The 27,917-nt window shown below is 36.6% G+C and overlaps 1 protein-coding gene across 2 annotated transcripts in view; it reads right to left on the reverse strand.

Moving 5' to 3' along the window:
• Positions 1-27,374, reverse strand: part of LOC141964462 (connector enhancer of kinase suppressor of ras 2-like) — a 205,228-nt gene extending 177,854 nt beyond the window's left edge. Inside the window, exon 1 of one of the 2 annotated variants that reach the window (XM_074914871.1) lies at positions 27,179-27,374. In XM_074914871.1, the coding sequence (XP_074770972.1) occupies positions 27,179-27,245 (67 nt within the window). In that variant the 5' untranslated portion in view covers positions 27,246-27,374. The remainder of the gene's footprint in view (positions 1-27,178) is intronic. The other variant, XM_074914870.1, reaches the window with a different exon arrangement.
• Positions 27,375-27,917: the final 543 nt, after the last annotated feature.

The raw sequence follows: 27,917 nt of genomic DNA on the forward strand, positions 1-27,917 counted from the left end.
ATTCCAGGAGGGGCACACACAGAAATATGGCTGCATTTCAAAGACAGGCGTGCAATGGCCTCATGGAATTGCTTTGTTGCTCCCTTCTCTCCAAATAGGAACATAAAATTGACTGTAGAAGGCAGGAATTGTTTATGGACAGATCTAGTTTCTAAACAGCATTGTATTTTCTTAAGTATACTTTCTGTTGTATATTCCATATCCTATACAGTATATTTTAGCACAGCAAAATGCGTAGATGTTGTTTGCATTAATGGGTTATTTAGGAATGGAAATCTTAAGGAAAAGCATGCTGAGGCCATAGGGGTTCATATTCGTTTTATATATTTAAAGTGTTTTGTTGATATCATCTTGTTGCTCAAGCATAATGTGGTTTATTTAGTGTGCAATACTAAAAATTTTTAAAAATGTAAATTATTTAATTAAAACTATGTTTTATATTCAAACAAAAAGTCCACTATCATATACTGACATCCATATAAAAATCAGGAGCAAGTTTTACTCAAGAGATTTTGTTTATCTTGAAGACCTAGACAATTAACTAAATGTCCAAGTGTGTTATGTAATCAGTGGTGAGTGCTCCTGCTTCTGCAAAAAGATCTGGAAGTGGTAGGGAAAAACCAGAGTTTTACAGAACCGTCCCCTCACACAGGTTGCACTGTGTATTGGAGATCAAAGAGACTTTGGAGTCTTTTCAGACCAGCTTTCTGGAGGCTGCAGGGGGAACTGATTCATAATCTTCAGGCTCTCTTCTGCTCTGAAATGTTTCTATATGCTCAGGATATTGGGTCTTTTAGGCATGTATATCTCAATAGCAGATTGCTCATATTTCCTGAGTGCAGCTCAGTGTTAGTCTGGGACCTATTGTGTAACATAATCATTGAAATATGGTTTCTTGGAGCCAAGCAATTTTGGTTGTATATTTAAGATAGTACTATCTGCACGTAGACATATCCTTTTCAAAAGCCTGAGAGAATCAAAACAAAATCTATTTTTTAGAAGAAAATAAACACTGAATAAATAAGCAAGCCCTTTTAATTAGAATGTGTCCAGTGTTAACATTTACAACATGCTGGGTAGATATTGTGGACAGATTTATGGAAACTTAATGGCTGATATGCGAGTACCTCTCAGCAACCTACTTCAGCCTCGTGCAGAGATGCTGTCTGACTCTTGACATGGACTTTCTTCTCCTTGTTTTTTTTAAATGCTGCTTAAAAACTTAAAAATGTACAAGAAAGAAAATAGTGCTAGGCAAATAAGATACCTATACACTATCTTCATGTTTCACTTGCTTTGATTTAATTTGCTTTCAGATTACTTTGGGAGAAGGAAGCTCAGGACAAAGGAATTTGTCAAATAGGAAAGGAAAAGACAGAAGCATCCTATATCTCTTATGCAGAAAAATTGTACTGGAAAGAGAGAGGTAAAAGCTAAATCGTCATTGCTCCTGTACTCTAAAGATAATGGTGGGAAACTTAAACAAACACAAACATATTTGCCTCTGGATCAGTTCAGGTTGCACTAGCGTGTCTATAATTGAATCTGCCTACTTTAAAAGCAGGAAGATAAACCATCTGACATTATCAAATCACAGGAATATGTGTATTAATCTCTGTCAACACAAATATATATGGCACTATTGAGATATAAGAACGCACACACACACATATATGTATCTTTGCAGGAATCCAAGAAATATGTCCCTTGGTTGTGCAGCTCTAAGGATATTAATTCAGTTTCTGATATGGATATGACTATGCAAGTTATCAATGAGGCATGACTGCACTATCGGACTGAATTAGATTTATTGTAAGACTTTTTCCAAAGACTGGGTAGCTTAGTACTCAGCTTTCGCTTATATATTTATGCTGGTCCTTCTTTCCAGACAACTTACCTTTTCAGTGCTATTAAATATTTATATGCTGTCAGGAGTAACAAGATGAAATAGTAACTGACATTATCAAAAATAGTAAAGACATATTTAATCTTACTTCTTCACTAGTTTTGTGAAAAAGAGACATCATCTGCTAAATAATTTTGACAGTTTTTCCATGGCCAAGGACTTTGCAGAGAGCACGGAAGTTCAAGACAATATTACTTTCCAAGGAGTGAGACAATTTCACAATTATTGATTTATTTTTCTATGGAGCACTTCACATAGTCACAACCATATCATCCATATGTGTTCTCAGCAGCACACTCCTGAGCTCATAACTGAAGACCTAAAATCTGAAGTTCACATTTTTGGAGCCTGGTAAAAAAGAAACAATCTTTCTACTAAAGAGTAATGCCATTGTTCTTAGAAGCCATTTTGTGCTGATTTGGCACTGAAAAAGACTCCAACTGTTTACCAAAATACGTTCTTCTAAACTACACTATTATATAATATAAAATGTAAGTTCGAAGAAGAAAATTTTATTTTAAAAATCATGTCTGATTTTAAACCACAGTATCAATACTACGTTTGTATTGACTGAATGCAGTGTGACACAGTATTTAAACGACCATTCACAGAAGTGACAATCATGTCTAAATTTTTATTCTAGGGAACAATGAATGCAATGTTGTTCTATAGAGTGTATGTGTAAAATGTAAACAAATGTGATTAAAAACATTTTCCTGTAGAAAATGTAATATTTCTTGAAGAAACAAGTTTTATGAACTCTTACACAAGTATTTACTGCTTAGGGGGTGGAGACATATATACACAACTAAATGAAATATTTTATATAAGTTGAGTTTATCAGAAAATGATACCTAGGACTTAACTGTATAGACACAGTTTTTAATACAGACCCATTATTTGAATAATGTTCTTGCTTTGCTTTCCTTTTCTACCTCAGGCACCTGAACCAGTGCACTGTAGGAATAAATAGCTTATTACAAAGAAACAAGAATTCAAAAGCAGAATATCATGTTAGAGGACTATCAACTATTTTATTATGTTTAAATTTAATATGACTCTTTAGGACTAATTTCCTTTACCAATTTTCAAATATCCATATATCAGAACCGCAAGTCCTAGCATTATCACTGGACCAGGGTTTCATGCTGCCCCTTAGCCTCATTTTTTGTGGTCAAAGATATTATATATATAAAATTATTCCTTCACAGTTATTTGCAACTGGAAAAAGTCTAATATCTGAAAACTGACCTCTAATAATCTATGCTTTCATTGCTGTTGTGTAGTGTTAGTCTGATGTTAAAACCACAAAAACTTTAACTTATATGTTTTATCAATGTGATCTAGCTAACTATTTGTGTTATCAGAGCAAATGTACTGCTTTTTTCACAAAACCTTTTTTCTGCATTTAGCAGAAGCAAACATTATTTGACTCAGAATAATGCGTTATAGTCATAATTTTCATTGTTTTCTCTACCCTATTCCATAAAGATGATTTAACCCAGAGAAGGTCTTTCTAACTTCACTGTTATTCAAGCGAGTTGCTGACAGGTAGTTGTAAATTTAAGCAATTATTGACTAAAGCACATTGGCCTTATTATCATGTTACAGCATTTGGGATTTTTTATGAGATTAAGTCTTAAACTGTTTACAAAACAATTATTTTAAAATTGTCATAAATTCAGTATTTTATTTTGCTTTACTCTTCTTAGCTCTAGATCTCTTTTTTTCATCATGCTCTCTGTCTTTGTTGCACATGTTGATCGTCATTTATTTCTAACTTTTTATATAGTTACTCATTAAAATATAGAAATAAAACTGTTCTTATTACCGTAATAACTAAGATCTTGCTAATTGTGCCACCTTAATCTCTGTCAATTAAAAAGATCTATTCAAAGGCAGTATTGTGGATTTAGGTCCCAAACTAATGTAAACGTGTAAAAATTTACTGTTAGAGCCTGTGGGTCATTTTATTGCTACAAAAGGAAAGAAACAATGTTTCTTTTGAAAATTATGCTTTGTCAAACAATATTTATTTTACAAGCTACTTGTAGTATATTTCTGGCTCTCATAGGTATAAAAGACAATGGCTTTTTAAATTATTAAACAATTCACTAGCTGTCCCTTACATTCATGACATCTATATGAAACCAAATTGTTCTTTTGTAAACTTTTGCTTCAGCTTTGCAAAAATAGTCTGTATAAAACTGTCCATATATGCACGTGAATTTGCATTTCATAGCACCTACAGTACTCCATTCATTGCCTTAAAAACCAAGAGAAACATGGTTGAAGCCACCAAAGTATGAAAGAAAATAATGGACCCATTTATTTCTGGTAGATTTCATTTTAAAAGGTCAATTTGAATAACCTGATAATTTGATAAATCATGAAGACCAGTTGGTATAAATGCATAATAATTGTAGTACAACTTGTGAAACACATTTCAGGCACATAGCCCTGATCAAGTTCCTGATTGCTAGCCACCACCTCATTTTGAGACTGGCTGCTGAGCTACTGCGATGTGACAGGGCTGTTGCAAGCAATTTTCGTGTGTAACCCATTGGACTGAATTTAAATAACCTGTGAAAGCTATCTAAACAGATGCACTTTATCAACTCCGACTGAAGGATCCCAATGACGTTTAGTAGGTACGTCTTCATATAATTCGTGCATAGCATCTCTCATAGAAATAGGTTTGAAAAGCCAGCCTGCATGCTTTTCTTTCTGTAATCTTAAGAGAAGACAGTGCAATGAGTCATCCCTCTGCTGAGCTTGAGACTGTTCAGAATTCATTCACTGACTCTACCTGGAAAGCTGACAAAAAAATCAGCACAGACTCAACCAGCTCCACCTCCTCTCTTCCTCCTTTTGTAGGATTCCACTCCTCTGTTTAATTTTTTATGTAAACATTACGGTTGCCTGTAACAGCTCTCGCTTTTGTGTCAGTGGTGGCAATACTTCGCTGTCTCCGCTAACGTACTGGACAAACGAACCAAGAGACCGTATTATTTCCTAGGGACTATCCTTGTCAGATCTCAAGCTTCCACCACCCAGGCCAGGTACTCTCAGTGTTGGTATGAATAGCAGAAAGCTTGTGAATAGCCTTCAAACCTAAAGATTCATTAGAAGAACAAAGTAAAATTCCAAACCCATCTAAATGAGTTAGGATCTGAGTCCAGAATCAGATGTGCAATTCTGGGTGTTTCAGTAGCGTATTAAGAGGCACCCACTCAGCCCAGCGTACGGGTGGGTCATCAGGTTTTCATCATGTTTCTTTGCCGTCTTTCAGAGGTTATTCATCCCTCCCTCGTCAGATCTCTAGGTAGAAGCACACATGTGGTTTCTCCTTAACTAGACTGTCAAAATACTCCAGGATAAAAACCCTACCATTAAGAGTGTTTAACTAATCCAGATAATTTTGAGGATTGACTTCCCACAGGAACTGATCCTGAAGATATATGTAGCTGCTTGTGAACACTGTAGTCCTCTTTGGCTGGTGTAAACCAGCATGTATTTACAGTTGGTGGCATGTAAATCCCTGAGGTATTAACGTGGGTTTTAGCATGCTGCCTCTCATTTTAAAGTTTTTATGCTAATCACTGTGCCTGCTGGAAATAAAATATATCAAGATCATTTTTCCTTAGTGAGTTAACATCAGTTCTACAGTTCGTTCCCGAGTGTTAACCGTTTCTGAGTTAGGACAGCTTCTCCTGATGGCTCTCTATTCATTCTAAGAAACAGCGACTGAAATGCTGGCAAGTTATTTCTGTAAATCCTGTCTTGATAGAAGTTACCAATCTATGCAGGGAGATATTGTCAGCTGTTATTATTGTTTTATTAGATACAGTTGTCTCTGATTGCCTTCAGTATTATGCATATCATTCTTTTATCAATTCAGATGCTGATAACTTAATGCAACAGTATAATTTTAGGCATTAACTGCATGACCTTATGTGTGTTCTTTTCCAGTTGCAAATCCGATCCTGTTGAATCCCCTAGGTGCACTGCCGAGAGCTTGCCCTCATGACGTAATCTTGCTTTTTTTGTCCTTTACAGCCAACTCTTTCAGTATCTTATTGATTACTGTTCCATTGTTTAAACCTACCACCTTTCACAGTCATGAATTATGCATCTGCTTCTCTTGCTTTTAATGTTCTTAATACTTATCTAATGTTCTCTCTTTTTTTTGGCAAATGTTACTGTTTTCACTAACTTCTTGATTTCAGAAAAATTTCAGATATGTCTGTCCTCTGTAGTGTCTCTTTTCGCCCCTTAAAACATGCAGGCATACAGTCTGGATGGTTTGCTTGCTGCAGTGATCTTGATAGGAACTGATTGTCCTTCATTAAGTACACTCTTTCTTGCTTCCAGCTTAAAAGTGAAAGGTGTTCACTTTGTGTGTAGTTCAGACTGGTGGGAACCTGAGTTGAAGTTCATGTTTTCTGTGTAAGCAAGATCCTTAACTCCACTAAGTTTCAGGGGACTCATACATCTTAAACCTATTTACAGCCTTTCTTATCTACAGATGGAAACACTATCTAGCTGTCTGGATTCTTGAAGTGGAAGTGTTAAGAAAACTGTTGGAAGGGCTATGAGCTAAAGCCTTTTCTGTCATGTAATCCAAATTTATGTTTTACCCTGACTGTATTTCCCAATGTCATTGACACTCGTGCAAACCCATGGGGTCCTTCTTTGCAGACACTATGAAGTCTTTTAAGTGTTGTGAGATAATAAACCTCTTTGGCAGCTGTAGATGCCTGTTATTAAGAGCAATGATTTGCTGAATATTCCTATATGTTGAGAGAGGTTTTCAAGTGGATGCGATTTACATAGCATGTGCTGATGTGCAGTTTGCGGTCATAGGGAATGATACTTTCTTTATATATGGAAGAACACAGCTGAAAGGAATAGCAAAGGCTGCAGCGTGCCGTGGCTGAATATATACACGGGAGGAAAAATCCCCTGCCATTTTGAACGGTAAATCAACTTCAGTTTTGTTTGGTTTTAATCAATATATGGATATATTTTTACAGTTACTGTGTGGTTCCAGTCCATTCTAGTCACCCTTTCTCTGCCACAAGCTTCATGAGATGTCTGAGCTCAAGTAATTCTACTTATTATTTGCTTTTATTTTACAAACAGCCATGATACTAGATGTTGCTATCTTCATGCACCTCTTGTTCAAAGATCGTCTATGACCTTATAGCTTAGTTTAGGTTTCAGTATTTTTTAGAGAGCAAGCATAACACATCTGTCTGCACAGATTTAAATTTAATTGCTATTAGTCCATCTGGTTTTGGATTTTTTTTTTTCCTTTACAGTAACTTGATGTCCTCCAGTGCTGGGGTATCATCATTTCAGGCAAATTGAGCCCCCCCACCCCCCCAATATAGATGTTCCAATAACCACAATGTAGCTATTTCTATGAAAATATTTGAGACTGGTTATAAAGTAAAGAAAGATATGTTCCATCTTTAAGGGTGCAATAAAACCAGAAGTTTTCAGCATTAGGTATACTCAGTGATCATTTTGTCCATCAAAGGATCATTCAGGCACCACTTTAGGGAAATACAGACATTTTATTTAACCTATTTCTTATGATTCTTATTACTTCTAAGTTATTCACACAAACATGGAAATCAAAGGCAAGTGGATGAGACAAACACAGTTTACTCTCCAACAGAACAAGGCACCTATGGGGATAAACTAAATGTGACCCTGAGAGCTGTCAAGACAAATTAACTGGTCAAGAACCATCTAAACAAACTCAAATTTAAACTTCATAGAACTAAAAAGAGAAGTCTCTCAGCTGTCATACTTAACATTTAGACCTACAGTGTTTAAGGAATGAGATGAACCTTCATTTTTTTTTTCTAAAGGACAAACTTATTTAAAAAATAAACAGTAATGTCTGAAGCATTACCAAACTCTTGCCAGCAGCCAGAATGAACTTAAAAAGTCAGGAAAAAAGACGTTTTTTGAGATGGAAATTAATTCAGTAGAAGTTATCATAACTGCCAAACTGGTAACGTGATGACTGTGAATTTAAATGGTAAGCAAAACCAGTCAATTTTCTAGGCAGATGAGCCAAATGCCACAAAAGAGGATTAAATCACAAGTATTTCTTTGGAGCTAAGTTCTTTTGATAATTTCTCATGCAAAAAGATACAGTCTATATTCTGAAAATCATACTTGTGAAATTAAATGTGAACAAGAAATATTGGGAGGCTGTAAAATGCTGGTTGGCTGTTAAGGAGAAAAAGTTTTGGTGATTATTTTTCATGATGAGATGATACTTATGCAAATGAGCATCATGATAGAGATGCTTATGCAAATTCTGATATTCTTGACCACATACATTGCATAACATTGACTGTATCAAAACACAAGCAAATTAAATATCCAGTTCACATTAAGACTGTGGTCATAAAACCTTCTGGAACATATTTCTCTTAGATGGTCCTAATCTCTTTTGAGCATTTCACCATTCATATTCTGTAGTACATGTATTATAAAATAATAACCATGCTCATTCCACAACTGCTGAAAATACTGTGATAACCAGATGCTCCAAACTCAAGCTAGCAAGCCAGTCTCTGTAGGCCTGACACTTGAATGTTGCTGACAGTCACACTAGTAATGCAGCAGGGACCTCGCTACCAGGCTCTGGTAAGGCAGTTCCTCTGTGCCACTTGAGTGTTTTTCTGAATTGTAAATGTTCCTCATTAAGCCAAATTAATTCAGGAATTAACACCACAGTGAAGTTGTTGTAGATACACAGTAAGAGCTACTGACCACAACAGCGCACCAGATGTATCTGAAGTAAACAGTACTGGTTTTCCAGCCAGTGTCTGACAGAAAAGCATACAACTGGGTTATAATTGTGCTGAAGGTTACCTTTAAATGTATTGTTTTTCTTCTGTAACTGATAAATGATAAAAGACGTATCTGTAAAACCTACGCAGAAAAGTACATTCTGTCATTTTTTTGGAACTGACCTTCCATGTAGTTGTCATCAAAAGGGACAACCACCAGTGTCCGAATGAACCTCCAGAGAAGTCCAACTCCGATGTGCCAGATCCTGTACTGTTTTTCTGAGAGGCGTTGTTCTCTGATATTTGAAATCCACTTTTTTCTGATTCTCAGCACAGATAAGTTGTTCTGTACAGCAGTTGTTTATCTGTGCCTCCCCTCGTGATCCTCCTGTCATTTCTTTTAGCAGCTTCGCTCGTAAAAGCCCACTTGCTGGATGTATTGATTTCTGCTGTAGTTGTTCCCTCGAGCTTTGTGTTATCACTTTTATGACGCTTATAATAGCAATCCTCTTTTGCAAAGTGGAGATCCCATTTATAATTTATGTATTTACCTATCAGAGCATCCACATGGTTTTGGTAGGTTCTGTTCTCATTCAAACTGTGCCTTTGCTGACATTTTGCCTTGGTTGAAGAAAGTGGAAAAATGTTGTGACTTTGTCTGGACTTTTGTGCATTTCTAAAGACTTTTACGAACTGATGATTACAAGAGTTGATTCAGCTTCAGCTGAACTCCAAAGAAGACTGAATTCAGCTACAGAATTCAGGATGAGCGAGATCAGACATTTTAGGAAGAGAACATAAACATCAGTCCGCATTTAGGCAGTATTCTGGGATGCTGTTTCCTGTGTTTGAAGCACTCAGTCTTCTGAGACAAAATGTACTGAGAAACAAGCCTTCACAAGTCTATCCATGTAAAATAAACAAGAAGAATGTCTTATAGAATCAAATTTGTTATAATTTTATTCCTTCACACACACCCCGCCCCCCCCCCCCCCCCCCCCCCCCCCTTAATTGCTTACTTTCATTTTCTCCTGATGGAACGCTGAAGTGAAAATTGTGTAACTCATGTAATGTGTTAGTGTTCCACATTCTAACCATGTCTTTTAATTTTGTAACAACCATTAGTGGAAGGGCTGACAAATAGAAACCTGAAAAAAAGTGACAGAATAATTTCTCGCTCCTCTTTTTCTTTTCCCTTGCTACCTACAAAAAGCTAAAGAAGTATGTGAGATTACATCAGCGAGGAAAAAATAGAATCAAGAGCAAGAGATGTGATGGAAATTCCTATAAAATCTATTCTGTGATTAGAGGCATCATAAAGTGTATGAAGAAACACAGGGGATTGCCTGGAGTTTTCTTATGACTTGGAGGCGTCATCACATGGTAAGGCAGACAGCTGTGTCTGTGAAATTGCAATCTTTTCTAATATATTTATTACACACACACACAAAAAATAAAATAAAAAATCATATGCTCTTCAATTAAGACATAGTCTGGGTAGCCTGTTTTGAACTGAAGCACAAAAACCCAATGCTTTCTCTAGATTCATGAACAGATTAAAATATATAATGTAGAGGGTACCAAGAGAGAATTGAGCAAACTTTACATACTGAGTTAATGCCTAACACTCAGTGTATTTCTTTTTGTCTTAAAGGTCTGTGCAGTGCAGAACTGAAAAGAAATTAAGCATAGGATTTTAACTCTATTAAATTACTAAGACAAATATTTCTGACTGTAGGACTAGTTACGAAAAGACAGTTCTCTGCTTCCACGTTTTAAAATGGGAAATAAGAGAATGAGAAAAGTGACAAATTTCTTAGCAATATTAAGCAACGTACCCCTGAAATCATTATGTTTTGGACATTACCCATGGCTTCAGTTCTGGAAGTTCCACACCTATAACTAATGCACAAAGAAACCATTATTTTCACCTTCTCGATGGTGCTAAAAAATATCATTCACTGGAAATATGAAAGTAACCTGATATCCTTGTCTTTAGAACAAAGTTTCTTGGTTCTGTTTTACCACCAGTGTAACTGTGTCACTTCAAAAAAGGCACAGAGATCTCACATGTGGCTCCTCTCCTGCGTGCACATGGCCTGGGGGCTTCAGCTACTGCTGTGATCTCAAGGGTAGCACCCCAGGCAAAATGTATAAGAGTCTGTAATTAAATACTTCTGAAACTAGGTTTCAGAATTCAAGGTTGGAATTTGTGATAGAGCGTTAGATTCTGAATGTAGAAAGGAATACTGAAGTTCTGCTGAGGAGATGTGCTGTCCTATTAGAATAATTTTCTGCCTAAAAGTTCAGCATTTCCTTGCAAAAAAGGAATATTAAAAAGGAAGACTAAAGAGTTTTGATAAAGATGATGACAGTTAGAGCTTTTGTGTGGTCCAGGGAGTTCTACAGCAGAAGATTCTTCATTTTGCCGTATTTCTCCTTTGTGGTGCCTACATTTATTGGGCACATGCTGGTTGAGGAAAGATTTTTCATTTTGTTTTGATGTTTGTTTGATCTTTGCATCTTTTGGTTTTGAAAATGATCAACATTCTAGGCCAGTGCTTTCTACAGAGTAACAAAGTATATTGCAAAGACCCAGCTACATCTTTCCAAAAGAGTTGGCTGTTCAAACACAATGTTCCAGAATTGTCCATCTTATTTGATGTCTTCCTCAGCCTGCTCCTCCTCCTTTCCAAATTTCATGCCGATGTAAAATTTTTTTTAAGGATAACATCAAAGAAGCCTGTATGCATGTCAATCCCACAGTGATACTTAGCACGTTGCTAGCGTTTATGTTATGTAAATGTAAGAGAATCGCTGTTTGAGAAAAAGCTGCTACAAAGCAGGTAGTGATTTAATGAAAAGCACAAAGATTGAAAGGGGTTTGCCGGAGCCCTGTGTGATGTGAATGTTAAGAAGCACATTCACGTCATCAGCTTCCCTGCTGTACTTTCTATTCTCCCTCCTTTTTCAAGCCAACTTGAATACAGGGAACTGCGTGCTAAGGAAAACCTTAAACTAAATGTGTAATCAGTCTAGCCACAATCAATGCAGCACAGTTAATAATTTTTATTAACTGAATTAGTTTTTGGGGGTTTGCTGTATCTGCATCTCTTCTGAGACTGGAGCATCTAAGACGTATTTAGAATGGGCTTACTTTTGGAAAGCTCCATTTATACACTCAAAATTAAAACCAAGGTTATTCTATCTAAGAGGCATGTTCAGGTAGTATATATTTAAATATCAAAGGCTTATGTTTAATGCACAGTTTAACATGCAAGTTTAGTGCTGAGGACCTGACTTTTGTCTTGAAACAGTGAAAATATGAACTAACGCAGCTGAAAAAAAATTTACTAAAACTATAAAAACCCTGTTAAATAAGAGTTTGACAGAGTCAAGGAATTTCTGCTTGAATCAGTTATGGGATCACAGCCAAGCTAAGCCTATAGGTGTCTGGACATACATGGGAACAAACAAATAATCACCACAAGAGCTTTTTAGGTTCACAGAGCCAACATGGTTTTTGGCTCAGCAAGTCTACAAATTTGATGCTACTTCTTTTTCAAAAAGATAAAAAAGTGCCTTTGCCATTGGAGTGCTGCAGATACACCAAACACCACTGGTTTGTTGAGTTTTTTTGCTCATAAACACAATAATGTACTGAGTAGTCCCACATTCTAGCAGTAATCTCATTAAGTGACTGTGCAGTGCACGTGCTGTTGATGTCACCTGTGGATGAATACAGTAGTTTTAATTGTCTGATATAAAAAATTAAAGTGGACTTTCCTTTACATTTTATAAGAGATAATTCCTTGTTTCTAAACCAGATTGTTTTGGTAAGCAGTTTTTGTAAGCAATGCAGTACAAATCCATTAACAGTTGGATGCAGTGATTCAGTGTGAAAATGTACCAATGATTTACCTTGGTAGGAGTGACAGGAGAATGAGGCATCATAGCCCTGTAAGTGGGTTTTTCCTATATGACTAAAAATAAAAAATAAAAATAAAAATATGTTCTAACATTTTCCTATATGACTAAAAATTAAAAATAAAAATAAAAATCTGTTCTAACTGCTGCAAAGTAAAACTATAACCTGTTGCATCCTTCAAAATAAATGAAATATCAAAGATAAGATTTTAACACTGAAAAAAGTAGGCTGGATAATAAAATATTCCCTTTATTAAAATTTGACTTGGCACCACATGATAGAGGAAATTAATGTTTTTATAGAAATTTCTGAGGTTTTAATCTAGCAGTGTTTCCTTAACAGAAGTAAATAGACTCTAGTATTTAAATGCCCTTGAATTCCAAGGGATTTGACATTCCCAAGTGTAATTTAAGCCTTTTAAATTAATAATTTTTGTAGAAAAATACAGAATATATGATAGTATAATTACTTAGGATGTCTTGCCCAGTGTCTAAGAAGTTTTCTATAATCCTTATCCACTTTTCTCGCAGAAAAACTTTGTTATATCAAGAAAGAGAGTATCTACCCACATACTTTTGATTTATTTTTTCTTATTTACATCTTGTTTTCCTCCCCATCCTTCTCAGCCTCATCCTAATGCAAATCAAGGAGCTAAGGTGCATGCAATACTTTAATTTCAAGCCTGATTTAACAATGTTGCCAACATTGTTAAATATTGGCAGGATGTATTTTTACCACTAGATTCCTTTTCAGCCATATATTTCTGCAGTGGCAAACTTCAGCTAAAGTCAATGGACACTGATTTCTAATTGCTGTGTAGAAGTTGAGTTTTCTTCCTGACTGACCTGCTTAAAATAATTAGCTTTTTCCTTATGCTGAGCTGACAGCTACCTGAGAAACAGCAGGCATTCTCAATGTTAATAATGCTATGAAGCCCAAGGCTTTTTTTCTTAAATTACTAGCATAAAGAAGATCGCAGCAAGTCATATTTGTTGAATAAATTGTGAAGATGTTTTAGCTAAACAGAATCAAAGATGAAATCAAAATACACAAAAAAACCAGAACAGAGAATTAATATTATTTTTCCCTGGAGGTTCTGGTTCACAAAGTACTTGGCTTATGATGACCAGACTATGTGATTTTGTTTCCATAAATGATTCCTGGTTAATACTTGGGCATGAATTAGATATCTGTATGGGTTGTCTGGCCTTAGACATGTTCTCCATTATGGCTTGGGGATAACTCAACATTGTATCAATAGGCGAAAAATCATCAAATATACGTATTACTGAATCAAGATTCATTATGTTTGTGCTGCACGTACTCAGAATAAGAGGTAGTTTCTTTAGAAAACCAGGTTCCTCTCTAAGTTCCCAAGGGGTAGAAAGAACGGCCGCAGGAATGGCTCTGTCAAGGTAGCAGGGAAGCTCAGGGACCATGCCAGAATTATCACCTCGATCTTCCAACTATACACCTGAGCATTTGCACCAAATCTTACATCAGCACATCTGTACTAAGTAAATCTCTCCTACGTCTTGACACTGCAGTGCAACACGAATCCACTACATGCTCACATTTAGAAAAGACAATTTACCACAGAAAAATCAGTACAACATAAAACAGTTTCTGAAAATTAGTTTTGACAATAGATATGCAAGTTACTCTCTACTTTGAGCATGTTTCGAAGTAAGTAAACTCAGTAACTTGACAAGCATTGCATATGCTTTTGGAGAGCTGCGAGGCATAACAGGGACAGTAAGGAGCTTTCATTCAGGACGAAAGCACATGGAGCAGTCCTCCTGAAGGCCTTGATTCTATCATTAAAAAGACATTTTTGTTGTATTTTTGTAACAATTAGCTAATGATTCCCAACCCATATGCTTGTACCAGATGTCTGAACCTTCACAGGCCAAATCGTATTTACTCCTTCAGATGAACCATTTCATATTACTTAATAATGATAGTCAAGATCATTATTTTAATTCTCATCACTTCAAATCCAAACACAGCAAATATGATGAATAATTTCCTTCAGATTTTTCCTTTGATTAATGGGCTATATGTGTGCAGAAAACCACTTCAATCTTGAGGATGTGATTTCCCCTGCGAAGCCATCGCTAGCCAGATCTCCTCTCCTGGAGCAGTTTCCCTGCACTGTTGGACAATGATGGTGATTCTGAAGTGTAAGATCCCAAAATGAAACTTTCATGTGCTACAGGCACTAACGGTAGCAACTGCCATTTCTCTGCATTTCACTGTGTCTCCCTGTCACAATTAAGAGTTGTTGCTTTTGAAATCCTTATTACCTGTAAAGCTCAGAAGCTTTATCTGCATCATACTTGGTTTGAACTTCTCATCTCTTTCAGTCCCTACCAACTCTGCCTGTTGCTCTGGGAATTCTCTTTAGCAATCCAAAAATGCCCCCAAACATGCAACAGCAGAGTTCTGTGTGGAAATACTGCTACATGGGAGACACTGGAGCCTAAAAAAAAGTTAGTAGTCCCCAAAGTATATAAGGTTGCCATGACTCTTTAATAGTAAATACTGCTTTGTCCCAGGTTACCTGATCTGAAAAAGAAAATAACCAGCAGGATGCTGATATTATCCTACTTTTACCTAGTGCCTCTCATCTCAGAAGTTTTGAACTGTTGTAGAAGCTGCACAAGGACAATGTTACCTTAACTGAAATGCCAGCTGCGAACTGAAATGTGACTGTGATCTAAAACAGAAGTGAACCATGCAATGCAAACAGTGAGAACAGAGTGTGCAATCTACCTCCTGGTTTGCAACAGGAGTGCATGAGGGTACAAGTTTTAACACTGATTTTCAAAGCATTTTGACTGCTTTCTATCACCTCAGACTGTTAGAATCTCAGTTTAGATCACATTAGCATGTACTTTCATCGGGATAAAAATGGAAATGCCATCAGGATGACTTGGTTTAATACAGATTTAGAAAAAAGATCATTTTCTGAGTCATAAATATCATATTTACCTTTACACCAGTATATGCATCTCCAAATCTGATGTATCTGCAAACCAGTGCATCTGCATATAAGCAGTACTTTTCCCTTTCATTAACAATTGCAGCTGTGTAATTACCTATGCATTTTTCATCAGAAGTCATACCTGCATTTGCCCATAACTGCACTACACTACTATGTCTTCTTTCAATGGATTTCTAGGTAGAGTTTTTTTCAACTCCTGTTAGTATCCTTCTTGTCTGTAAGCATTTATTGATTTTTAGAGTCAAACCTATAAGTTAAAAAACAGGAGCGGGAAACAAAAATTGCGCAGAGGCAAAATGGAAGATAATGAACTTTTGTCATAAGCATGGCTTTAATAAATGTTGCTTCTTTGTTAGTTGATTCTACCACGAGAAGTCTTGGTAGATCTCTATAAATTTTAAATCAAAAAAAGAGAATACTGTACTATGATCTAGTGTCCCTCAAGAATATTTCCTAATTATACTGCTTGATCAGTTTTACTACCTTACCCAGAACAGCCAGTCTGCAAGATATACTGACATTTCTGTACAAAGAATGCTACACTGTAATAATGGGTTTATTTTTACATAGTTGTGTCTCATTTTCTAGACTGACTTGTGAGCCAGGTTTACCTGTGCAAGATTCACTAATACAAGCTCAACTTCAGTTACCTTTAGGATATCTATTGCAGAAAACTTAGTAACAAAATATGCTGTTCTTATTCTGTTTTACTGTACAAGTGGTATTGAAAGTCATTTGGATAGAACGCATCACAGATGACAGTTCATTCAGAGTCTATAAATACTATTGAATTTCTAATTTTTCAGTAAAAATCTCACATAATGCCCCTTTCCTAAGATTATTACAGATAAAGAGATTGCAGGATGAACCTTAAGGAAGACCACATGCTTTCTTCAAATACACCATTTCCAATAATTTTGAGGCATCACGTGAATTCATCTCAGAGCACAACTGGTCATCTAGACATGTAAATCAAGTTTGCGGAATAATCTTGCCTGTAGAAAGTAGTAAGATGACCTTCAGACTGAAATAACAGGAAATAAGCTTACCTTCAAACTCCTCTGTACTTCTTGGATGTAATTTAGAAAACTTGTTTATTTGTAACTCTTCAAAAAAATCACAGTTCCTGTTTCAAAATGTACTTTCTTAGAGTAAGAAGTTGGACAATATTTTAACATATCCACTAAATGGTTCTTTTTTTTTCCTGAGAAATATGTGTTCTTTCTCTGCACCAAAACCAAAAAATGCAAATTCTGTTATAATTTAGGGAATGCTTAGTCATGGAGCTTCATTACCATGTTTTGGGGATGGTAGCTGTGGAGCAGAGAATGCCACTGGCTCCATAAAAATTAGTGATGGTCTGATAGGCACCTGTAATTCATTCTGGTATACCCTGAACTGCTACAAAATTATTATAATTATGTTAGTATTTTATGTAATTTATACATTTTGTATATAATTCTGGCCTTCTCTTAATCATCGTCATGGAACTTTCTCAACAGCATGAAGACAGTAGTCCAAGGTGTGGCTTGCACAGACAACATTAACTCAAGCTTGCATGAATGCCTACCAGGGTTACCCATAGATGCAATTTGTTTGCTTCTGCTTTTTCACAACTGTTGTTTGCTTCATTATGAGAACAAATACAGACTGTTCCAAGATGGCATTAACATGGCTTAACAGTATGCTATCAGGTTTAATTTTGCTGGTGACATTGTCTTTTATGTGACAGCTTACCAGTTTGCAAGCAAAAATTGAAATATTGTCTATCATTTCCCCTCAAAGGACAGGATATTAATGAGATTTAAAAGAATAAATTTTATGAGAATTTCAGCAGTTCAATTCGGGTGACATTAGATGGTAAAAGAAAAAAGAGCACTGGGGTGAATCATTTTGTATGCCCTGCAGTCAGCAGGCCAGTCTGCAATTACACAGAAGAACTCGACAGCTTTGTTCACATGGAATTTCTGCCTGGACGTATGACCTGGAAGCTGGAGATCTATCAAAGACATTAATGGGATACTAAAATACCTTTGAAAACCAATGCCTTTGAAAAAATGCCAAGGTTTATGTGGAATTAATTAATTCCAAATGCCAGGATTCCTCATATATCAACATCCTTTTACTGGGAAAGTTGTTGATAAAAGAAAATGGAAATATACAAAATATTTTAAGAATAAAGCATGCTATTTTGACACTAGAGGACCTCATAAAGGAGACTTTATTAATGAAATAACTACAGAACTACCTTTAGATATGTAAAATTTATGGAACTTAACAGTGCAGAGAGCATGCAAAGAGCAGCCCACAATAAAGAGGGAATAGGAAAGCTTTTTTTTTCACATTCTAAGTGATGCTGATGGCTTTTGGAATGATTCAGAGATTGAATTAAAACAATTTTATTGAATGATCATTTGAGCAAGTTGGTTTCAGGTTAAAGTATTTCCTCATTGCTGATATGCGAATAATGATTTCTGTGGCTACCACAAAAGATATTGATAATTTGTCCTGAAAATTATCAGAGAAACAAGAAATAGTTCATAAGATGCCCCAGGGTATCTTTCTTTCAGTGTGTGATGGTTTCCTTGCACATTTCCTACTGGTTTTAAGTCCACTTTTGAAAGTCTCGAGAAGTGTTTTGCTCATTTTTCTCAGAAAATTATAATTATTCAAACTTAGCCTTTAACTTTATCTGGGGAGAGGGGAGAAAAGGATTTTATCATCCCCACGTTGTTTCTCCCACTGCTCTGCCTTTGTTACCTTCTCCTGGATTTTGAATGCAGTTCATTTCCACAGCACTGCAAGCCTCTCTGAGATATGTAAGTCCAGAGCTAGAATTTTTTAATGTTAAATGAATGAATTACTTCACAATCTGATGCTTACTCTCCATCTGATTATGAAAAAGTCAAGAAACATACTGCTAGAGAGTCATAAGAATAAACAAGAGGAGAGAGAGGAAAAGAGGAGGGGAAGCTGGTGGAGGGAGCAAGCTGTAACATGCTCTTCATTCAAGTGATAATTGCTGCGTCTGAGTTGTCAGGCTGATGACACCACTGTCTGTCTGAACTAAAACAGAGGTAGTTTTCCATGTAAACTAAACAACTGATGTGTCAAATTAATCCTTTCTATAGTCGTAGTAGTTTCAGTACAGTTTTAGAAGACACAATTTCTGCCCTAAGAACCCCTGAAATCTGTACTTTTTCTAGGCTTTGTCTGATGTTTAGAATGAAGGTGGACATGTCTGTAGGGAATAAAGCTGAATGTATTTTGTAAAATTACTGTCTGTTACATTTTTATTTTAAACGTATTCCTACACTGTAACTGAAATGCACCACAGTCTTTTTATAATTCATTTTTACTGGAGAAGATTTGGTGGAGAATTTGAGTAGGAAAAACCAAACATCGTATTAGCCTTGAATTCTTTGTGCATTGCTATAGCAGGTCAACAAGGATACTTGTTGGGAGCTGTTTAAGTATTAGTTAATCAGAAAGAATTTCATTTTGATTCATCACTAGAGCTCTTCACAAATACAACTTTATAGTTCTTTCATCTCTCTGAATCCTATAATAATAACTCATGAAGTTCCGTCTCTCCAACTCCTGTCATCACTACAATGGCAGCAGGGGATAGGGGAAAGTTTCATCTTTAGTAAAAAAGTTAAACTACAAAAGTAGCGTTTAGAAGATATCTATAAAGCTATTGTAGGGGGAAAGGATGAATGTACATAATTACTCAGCAATATTCTATACTACTGTAGTGTCTTAAGTACAACGTTTCATTTAATATCAAGTGTCCCTAATTTCACCAGCAGAACTGCAACCTCCAGTTCTGTCAACATGGCAGCATGACAGCTGTTCTCAGAAAGTATGGCATTAAAAGGATGCAGTTCTTTCCTTTTAAGTTTTTAAAACTTTGTAGATGTTAAAACTATTGTGCAAAACACCTCAGGACAAATTCTAACATACTTTTTACTTTCCTGGCGTATGCAAGTATTGTAATACATATCACACCTCATGCATTTTTTCCTTCGTTACAAATAGAAATGCAAGACATTAAACGTCAGAAACAGATGTATTAAAATTTCATTAGGTAGGAATATTTCTTTACTCAAGCACATGAAGCTTCCATCTGACCCACGGTGTACATTTAGGAAACGACCTTGGGGACAGACCCAGAAAGCATGCAGCTGCCTTCCCACTGGTTTTGAGACAGGAACTGGAGTGGAACTTTGCCTGACACTCTACCATCTAGACAGTGTTTGTCTGGCATGCGCTAAAATTTTCTTTCAAAAAGTGAAATCTTTCTGCTTTCCAACTGAGGTAGCCAGAAATCCTGCAACAGTGAGATGTGCTGCTATTTTTCTAAGAAATACATTTTGCAAACTTGTAAAACTAACTCTGAGGTGTTACACACAGAGTTCTCAGTGTTACGGTTCACGTGTTGGTGTCACTCCTGCCAAATCAAGAATTCTCAATCAGGAATTAGGAGGGCAAGAAAGTGTCATCAGGATTATGTCTGGGAAGAAATCATGAGAGTGTATTATTGCTCAGCAGGATCCAGTATCTTTGCAGGTTTTTAACATACAGTGCCTCATTTAATGTGATCTGAAAATGTCATCTACAGGATCCAATTTATTCTGAATTTTGCTTCCTAATACAATGCATTGTGAAATAAGGGAGACCTGGTGAAGGTTGATCTCTTCTGAATTTGCATTGCCACTCTGTTCTCCCCATAGGGGTCAGAATTTGAAGGTGGGGATTTTGCATAATGTCTCAAGAACATATGGTAAGGTTACAAAACACAGCAATGCATGACAGTTGTGTCTGACTGCCTATATTAAGGTTCAAGACAATAAGTAAATTTCTTTACATAATGACCTGGAAGATTAGTTACGCTTGATAAATGTGACGAGACACATTAATTCAGCTCAGACTTTTCTATGCAAGCAGAATTACACTAAAAGGTCTGAATGTATCTGCTTTATAGATAGGGAAATATGGAATACATTCTAAATCTCCAGATAATAAATATAGACCATTAAATTGCTAAATGTTGCTGAAATCTTTTATGGAGATAGTGCTAATTCAGACAGTTCTTGGAAGATATATACACCAGTTTCTAATTGGTCCTCAAAAAAGTGCTGTTAAAAAGGAGGTGATAGTGATAGAGATGCAGAAATACCTCGGCCAAATGATTTCCATAAAATATTACAGCTAGACTTGATATATGGAGGTCTTTGTACAATACTCTACTCAACTTGTAGGTCAGTTTGCCACGACACTAAATAAGGCTGCATGGTTACCAGGAAGGCAAAAAATGGAGTAAGGGACTCAGCAAAGTGTTTCTTTTCTGTCCAGGCTGCCAGTGGTACATAGGTTCTATTAAAAGTGATGATAGTTAAAGCCTTAAGGGTGCTGGGTCTTAGTTAGCCCACCAGTCTTCTGAACTCAAGTTTGGTATCTTAATCTCTTAGGTTGAAAAGAACGGGACAGCGAAAGTGGGATGGGTATATGTTTGCTTCTGGTGCTGAAACTGATGAATACCATGTCTCCTGCTCTCAGGAGGCTAGGCCGTTAGCTTCTTATAAAATACAACATTAAGATTTTTCAACTTTAGACATTTAGAAAAGAGTATTGATTTAATCTTGAATACTTTGTCTCTGACTTGGTTTTCCTAGGCTTTCACTAGAGGTAAGTATTTTTCCTGCTATGCCTAAACATTATACAGATACCTTTATGACAAAGCATAGTCAATATTGACTGCATCTCCTTTCATTTTCCACATGTACAGTAGGTGATAACAAAAAAATGACATGCTTGCCAGGTCTTCTGGCCAGTAACTTTTATCAATACTAATTCTTAGTGATATGCAAATATTTTAGAAGAAAATGAGAATTTAAAATAATTTCAAGAAAATCAAGACAATGGAAGATAAATTAAAAAAACTAAAAAGTAAAAAGCTAAAGGAAAGAAAAATCCAATGTATCCTCACATCAGAATTACTCATCATGAGAGCAACTCACCTGTGCTAAACTTCCTTTCCAAGAAACAGTAAGCTGAGATCCTGAACTTTTAAATTAAGTTTGTGTAAGATTTTTTTCGTATTCTCTCCTAAATAAGTTGTAGTCACCCCCCTAATCCAATCTTCCCATTCTCAGAATATTTGAAATGCAAATTCATCCCAGGCATCTCCCTGTGTGTGCAGCTAGTATAGTCTTCTCACACAGGTATTCTGGAAATTATAAACCACAAAATACCCAGAAGGAAGCTAGAGCTATAATCTCTTTGGGACTGTTTCACATGTTTCAAAGATAAAGGTCATACACATGTAAGAGAACATCCCAAGATCTTGTCTGAACTGGCAGAAGCCTTGTGAAGAGGTTAGGTGATTCTTCTGGGGACAGGCTGGGTACATAAACCATTCCAGAGGGATGTTTATCCGAGCTCTTCTCAGTTGTGTTCAAAAGCTCCTACAAAAAAAATGGCCAAACCTGCCCAGACAACTTATTCCAACACTTAACTGTACCTAATACTGGGAACCTGTTTCTTGAAATCTGACTTTAGTCACTTATATTGCATAGTCAACTCTGAGGTGTGCTCTGCTGACCTTTTTAAAGCAAACAGCTTAAAAAATTCAACAGAGTAGCTGTTGCCAAAATGTATTACTGAAAAGTATTACAGTCCAAATCTTTTAAGATGAATCCGAGAGGACAATTCTGATTCAGTGACTTTATAGCAACAACTGGAAAGGTGGTACTAGTGGAACACAGTAATCCATGGGGGAACCACAACAGTAAATTAATTGTTTCAGTTTTGAAATTGGTGAAAGTAGAAGGAAAATGATGAAACCTTTGCTTTAGAACTGCTTGAAAATTCGATGCTAATTCTGAGGGCATCTCAGTTCTCTTCCAAACCTATTTGTCTTCAGAAAGAACTGAAAAGATGTTACAAACCCTACATTTTTCTAAATAAGATATGACCTGGGTTATCTACTCAAGTATCAAATTGTACCTTGTGAAGTTGAGTTCTTGCATTATGGGATTCTGAGGTCATGAAGGGTGATCAAGAAAACTAAGTATCATCCAGCACAGTACCTACAAGGCTGCTTTTGCACTAGATCATAGTATTTAGCTGTGTCTCCAGTATGCTCTAAGATTTCATATATTACATTCTGTAAATAGAGGAGACTCCCTGGTTATGACATATTCTACAGAACAGGTAGTGATCTAATGAAAAGCAAAGACGTCTGAGAAGGGGTTTGCCGGAGCCCTGCGTGATGTGAATGCTAACAAGTCCACTCACGTCATCAGCTTCCCTGCTCTCAGCTCCCCCCTCCCTCCCTTCCTTTCTCTTTTATGAGCCAGCTTGAATTCAGGGAATTACATGCTAAGGAAAACCCTTCAGCTAAACATATAATTATTCTGCACAGGATCAGTGCAGCACAGTTAATCAGTTTACCAACTGAATTAATTTTTATTTTTTCATGTCTGCATCTCCTGTTGAGAGTGAAGAAATTCTAGATTTAAAGGGGAAAACATGGCTTACAGTTGTGAAATGAGTATCTAAAGCTGAGTATTCATTATGAGAGAAACCTCCACTGCAGGCTGTTTTGGCAGACAAACCTTAGTGTCAGTCCTCAAGACTTTGAATAACTGACTCCATGTGGAGTTATTCCTTACAGGTACTTATGAAATAACTGGTTTTCTATTTTAATTTTCAGCTGTTTAATAACATTCCATTCTCTGAAAGTCACAGCTGTATTTCATTGTGTTGTATTTAATTCCATTTCATTGTTTCCAAAAGTTACTATTTATGTGGACAGAGGAGCCACTTCACTGTAAATGAGATCACATTTTAAATGACCTACTTGTAAAACTGCTTCACTTAGGAAGTACAAAACCTTACACGCTGTTATTTGTAAAAGTACAGAGAATACCTTTTGGATTCTACTTACAAGGAGAACACAAACTATCATGCTTTTATTAATTCTAAGTGCAAATAAGAGTCAGCAGTAAGACATCATATCTCCCCCCTGTGCCCCAAAACCCCCGAATTCTGTACAGGATTACCTTCCCTGAAGCATGGATGGATATTAGAGTTGATGGTCTTTGCTTTAGGTGTGCTGACTCTGATAACCCGTTCACAACTGCAAAGTGGCACCGAGCTTCAAGTTCATAGACCAAAAGGCAATCAAAGTCTCCAGATAGAAGCGTTGCAGATGTGTAGTTTGTCATTTACTCGTGTTAATATGTTACACTTAATCAAAGGAAAAACTGACCCAGTCAGAAAATTACTCTGATTCTTAATGTACTTGTAAACTTCATGGGTAATATTTTTTTTTCCCCAACAGTGCCAAAATGGAATTTGAGCATGGCAAAGTTCTTTCACTTAAAGTACCTTTCAGGTCCACAGTCCATACCCCAGGAAAACATTTGAATTATGTAAGAAATTGGTACATACCAGGAAAAATACTGGCTCATTTTCTGAACTGAAAACCCTTTAGAGGAATTTAAAATTTGGAAAAATTTGAGAAAAAAAAAGTGTCTGAAAACTGTTGTTAAAAATATTTTCACGATTAATGTTTTCTGCTCCTTTGAAAACTTTCTTTTAACTACAGTGCCTTCTGCTGTGTATTTGCTAAACTTTACAAAATATTTTTGTATAAAGACAGATACTTTGCCACAAAGGCATCTAGAGTCTTAACTTCTAGATCCTCCAAGAATCAATTTCTAAAGACTTGCATGGCCTTTTCAGGTTGTCCATGTCATCAGATGCAGTTTCCAAGTTTAATTCCAGTTGAATGCATTCCCGAGAAAGGAACTGTGGATAAATACAAGATGCCAACTTGTCATAATAATGTTCCTTAAAGCCTACCAGTTTTTACTTCTTTGGCAAGTAACATCTCCTTAAGGAAAAGAACAGAAGGGTGTCTCCTCTTGGTTGGGGCTTACGCTACAGCTGCTTCTGGTAATAGCACGCTGTAACCAGGATACATTCTGGGTAGTCAGGTCTCAAAATATTAACATCAGTTTTGTGGCTTTCTTCCATCTTTGATTATTTGATGTTGCTGGTACTTACTGCTTGTTAACTTCAAAACATGTACTTCGCTAACAGTTTTTAAAAGTAAGTTACGATAACTTAAATAATTATAATAAATTCAAGTTAAAAAGACATATTAGGATAATTTCCCTATGAAATACGCTATCATTTACAACCTTTATAGATAAATCTAATTGACTACGTATTTTTAAGCCAAAAAAGGTATATTACGCTTGCAATATTTGTTATAATGTTTATTAACATGTTGCTTTTATAGCAAAGATAATATTCCACATTCATAGCATGGTCATTTTTCTAAAATGTCTTTATGATATCCCTTAATGCTGACACAGTGTACCTTTCAGTATAGAAGACATATGTAAAAGCTACCTTATTACTACCCACGCAGACCTTCGACCTCCCTAATGCATTAATAGCTGTTTAGGAGAATGACTATAGCTAATGGAGCTCACATAAAGAATATATGAAATACAGGCAAACAGTGGTCACAATTGGCCACTTTTTGTAAAGTAGGGGATTTACAAGTAGTTTTAAACTAATTCTGGTATGCTTCTGTTTGGGTGTGTTAGGTCTTTGGCCACAGCTGAAGTATGCATTCATGAAGGTAAACACGGGGAGAAAAAAGGGGCTTGTAATATTAGCATGGTAAAAATGGACAAATGTGTATTTTACTGTTTGTGGTTCTGTAGCACTCATGTTACCAAGAAAAATACCTATCTTGTGAATACTTCAATGTTCATTGCTTTACACTTATTTATGCTTAAGCCCAGAGGCACACAACTAACAATACTGTCTACACCAGACGTCCCTACGGATGCAGTATGCAGTCTCTGTACAGAAATGTAACTGTCAAGCAACTCCATACATTTAAAAAACTGTTGTTGTATGACCTTCTTGCTTCCCATGGTATGCACTACATGTTATGGATTCCTGTTACCCAAGATGTAATGAGTTTGCATCAAAAAGGATAAAAAAGTAGAAGGAAGCATTTTTAAATTTAGCAACAAGTATTATATATATTTGACATGTAATTTAAGTTATAGTTTGAGTAATGAGTTAAAACACCATAACGATCTGTCCACTTTTTAAATCTTGTATGCACTGAAAATAAAGGTGTGGATCAGAAAACTCTGCACATACATTAGAAAGCAATTTCAAGTAATGACACTGGAGTATGGGAATCAGTCCCGTATCTAATGGGTTTGGGATCCATCCCAATGACCTGCTTAAGACCTCACAATTCACCTGAGTTCACAAACACCTGAGAAACAAAGTACTTTCATTCCCTTAGATACCATTCAGTATTCAGAATACTGCGTGCTTGTAGAAGAATAGTTTGCTCGTGACTGTAATGTGTCTGATGAGCACCTAAACAGCCCAATTTCAGTTAAGTATGGAGACGTATCTCAGCAAGATTAAATCAAACCCATTCCCTTATAAATGATAACACTTTGAATAATGCTTTAGGGATGTTATAGTGGGCATCCAATTCAGCCCTCCAATAAGTTCAGTAATGACATTACAGGAATTATTTCCATGAGTAACGTATAAACAAAATTTGCACCTCTTCTCCTTATATAATGGAGAGCCCTTGTAGCAGAAATTACTTGTCTCTTAAGACAGACAGCTCATCAGAAGCAATGTATAACAACAGTAATGCATCCTACTGTGGAAATGCATTTTTCCCCACTCAGGAGAAATTTAAAACACTTATCACGAACAATTCTTCACCCTCCCATCCAACCCAGTCTGTTTGCAGCACAGCCGAGCATTATAAGGCAAAACATGTCACAGCTTATGGCTGTGTTGTGAAACTGCGAATGTGCAGGGAAATCATCATTCCTGTCAAGTTCTCGGGAAGAGTTTCCCCAGCGAAGCCGTGCTCAGCCCTGCGTGTCCCCCACGCACACACGGCACGGGCTGCACTGTCCACGGTACCGGCGAGGGACGGGGACGCGGGCGCGCTGGGCACAGCCAGAGCGCCTGGGAAGCCTGGACAAATCAGGACATGTCACCGAGGGAGCAGAATTCCTCAGTCCAGCCGCCGGCACCTTATGCTCCTTGTGGTACCCTAAACTACACACAAGTGCTGCACAGCCACTGCATCAGATCACCTGATATGAGCAAAACAGACCTAATGAGGGCAAATTTAAAGCAACCAAACATCACAACGTTACACTGTGCAGTGCATAATGGAGCCATGAGGCACAAACACTTTATGTCTGCATTTACCAACAAATGCATTTGATCCCTACTCAGTTCTCAGCAGAAATTCCAACAACATGCTGCACAGCTTTAACAGCCTCTCTCCTCAGTCGTGTCTTTAAAAACTACTGTGCAAAGCAGCATAGGGATTATTAAAACTGAATAAACTCTTCACAAAACAAAGAATACAAGAGCAGATACGTAAATTGCAAGGATCCAAAGTACAGACAATACATGGTAATAAATGATCATACCTTTCATCCAATCCACTACTTGCTTGGGCGTCCACTTGCTAATAGGTTCCATAACGAGAGCCATCATCAGATCACTCTATCATTCACACCAAAATCAGAAAAAGGAGAGAAAAAATGTATCAGAGCATGGCTGGGCTAAGAGAGCTGTAGGATTTTACAGTGCAGTCCAAAGAGAAGATGATGCTTTGTCCCTCCAGGTTTCTCCTGCACTGATTCAGTAATGTATAAAATTACACTGCTTGATCAGCTCTGGCACCTCCCCCACTGCACACAGCCTGCAACACACTGGAGCACAGAGCCAGGAAATGGTGCAGTACGTATAGACTTACTTACAAAAGCCTCTACCCAGTGATCTACTTATTAGACTGGCACAAATATAAAATTATATTACACAGAGAGCAATTCAAGCTGGAGCTATTCCAGACACTGAGTTTTAAGGAGCTTTATTCCAACAAGCTCTGGGATCTTCATCAGGGAAAATATCACTACTGTAACTTGATAGCAGATTGTCTTGGCTTCATTGTGAATATGCTGACTGTCACTCCGTTTAAAGTGAAGATAGAAATATCAGAATATCACTTGGCATCTGGCAAAATGCTGAGCATCTCCATCTTTACAATGCAAAATGTTGCTGGAGTCTTATACTATATAATCATGTAATTCAGAATGTCAAACACAGTATAAAAAGTCTTACCCAAGAAAAAAACTATTGGAAGAAAACTCTTTTTTCTGGCTACAT

Source organism: Athene noctua, chromosome 11, assembly GCF_965140245.1.
Source record: "Athene noctua chromosome 11, bAthNoc1.hap1.1, whole genome shotgun sequence".
In the NCBI taxonomy this organism is placed as follows: Eukaryota; Metazoa; Chordata; class Aves; order Strigiformes; family Strigidae; genus Athene; species Athene noctua.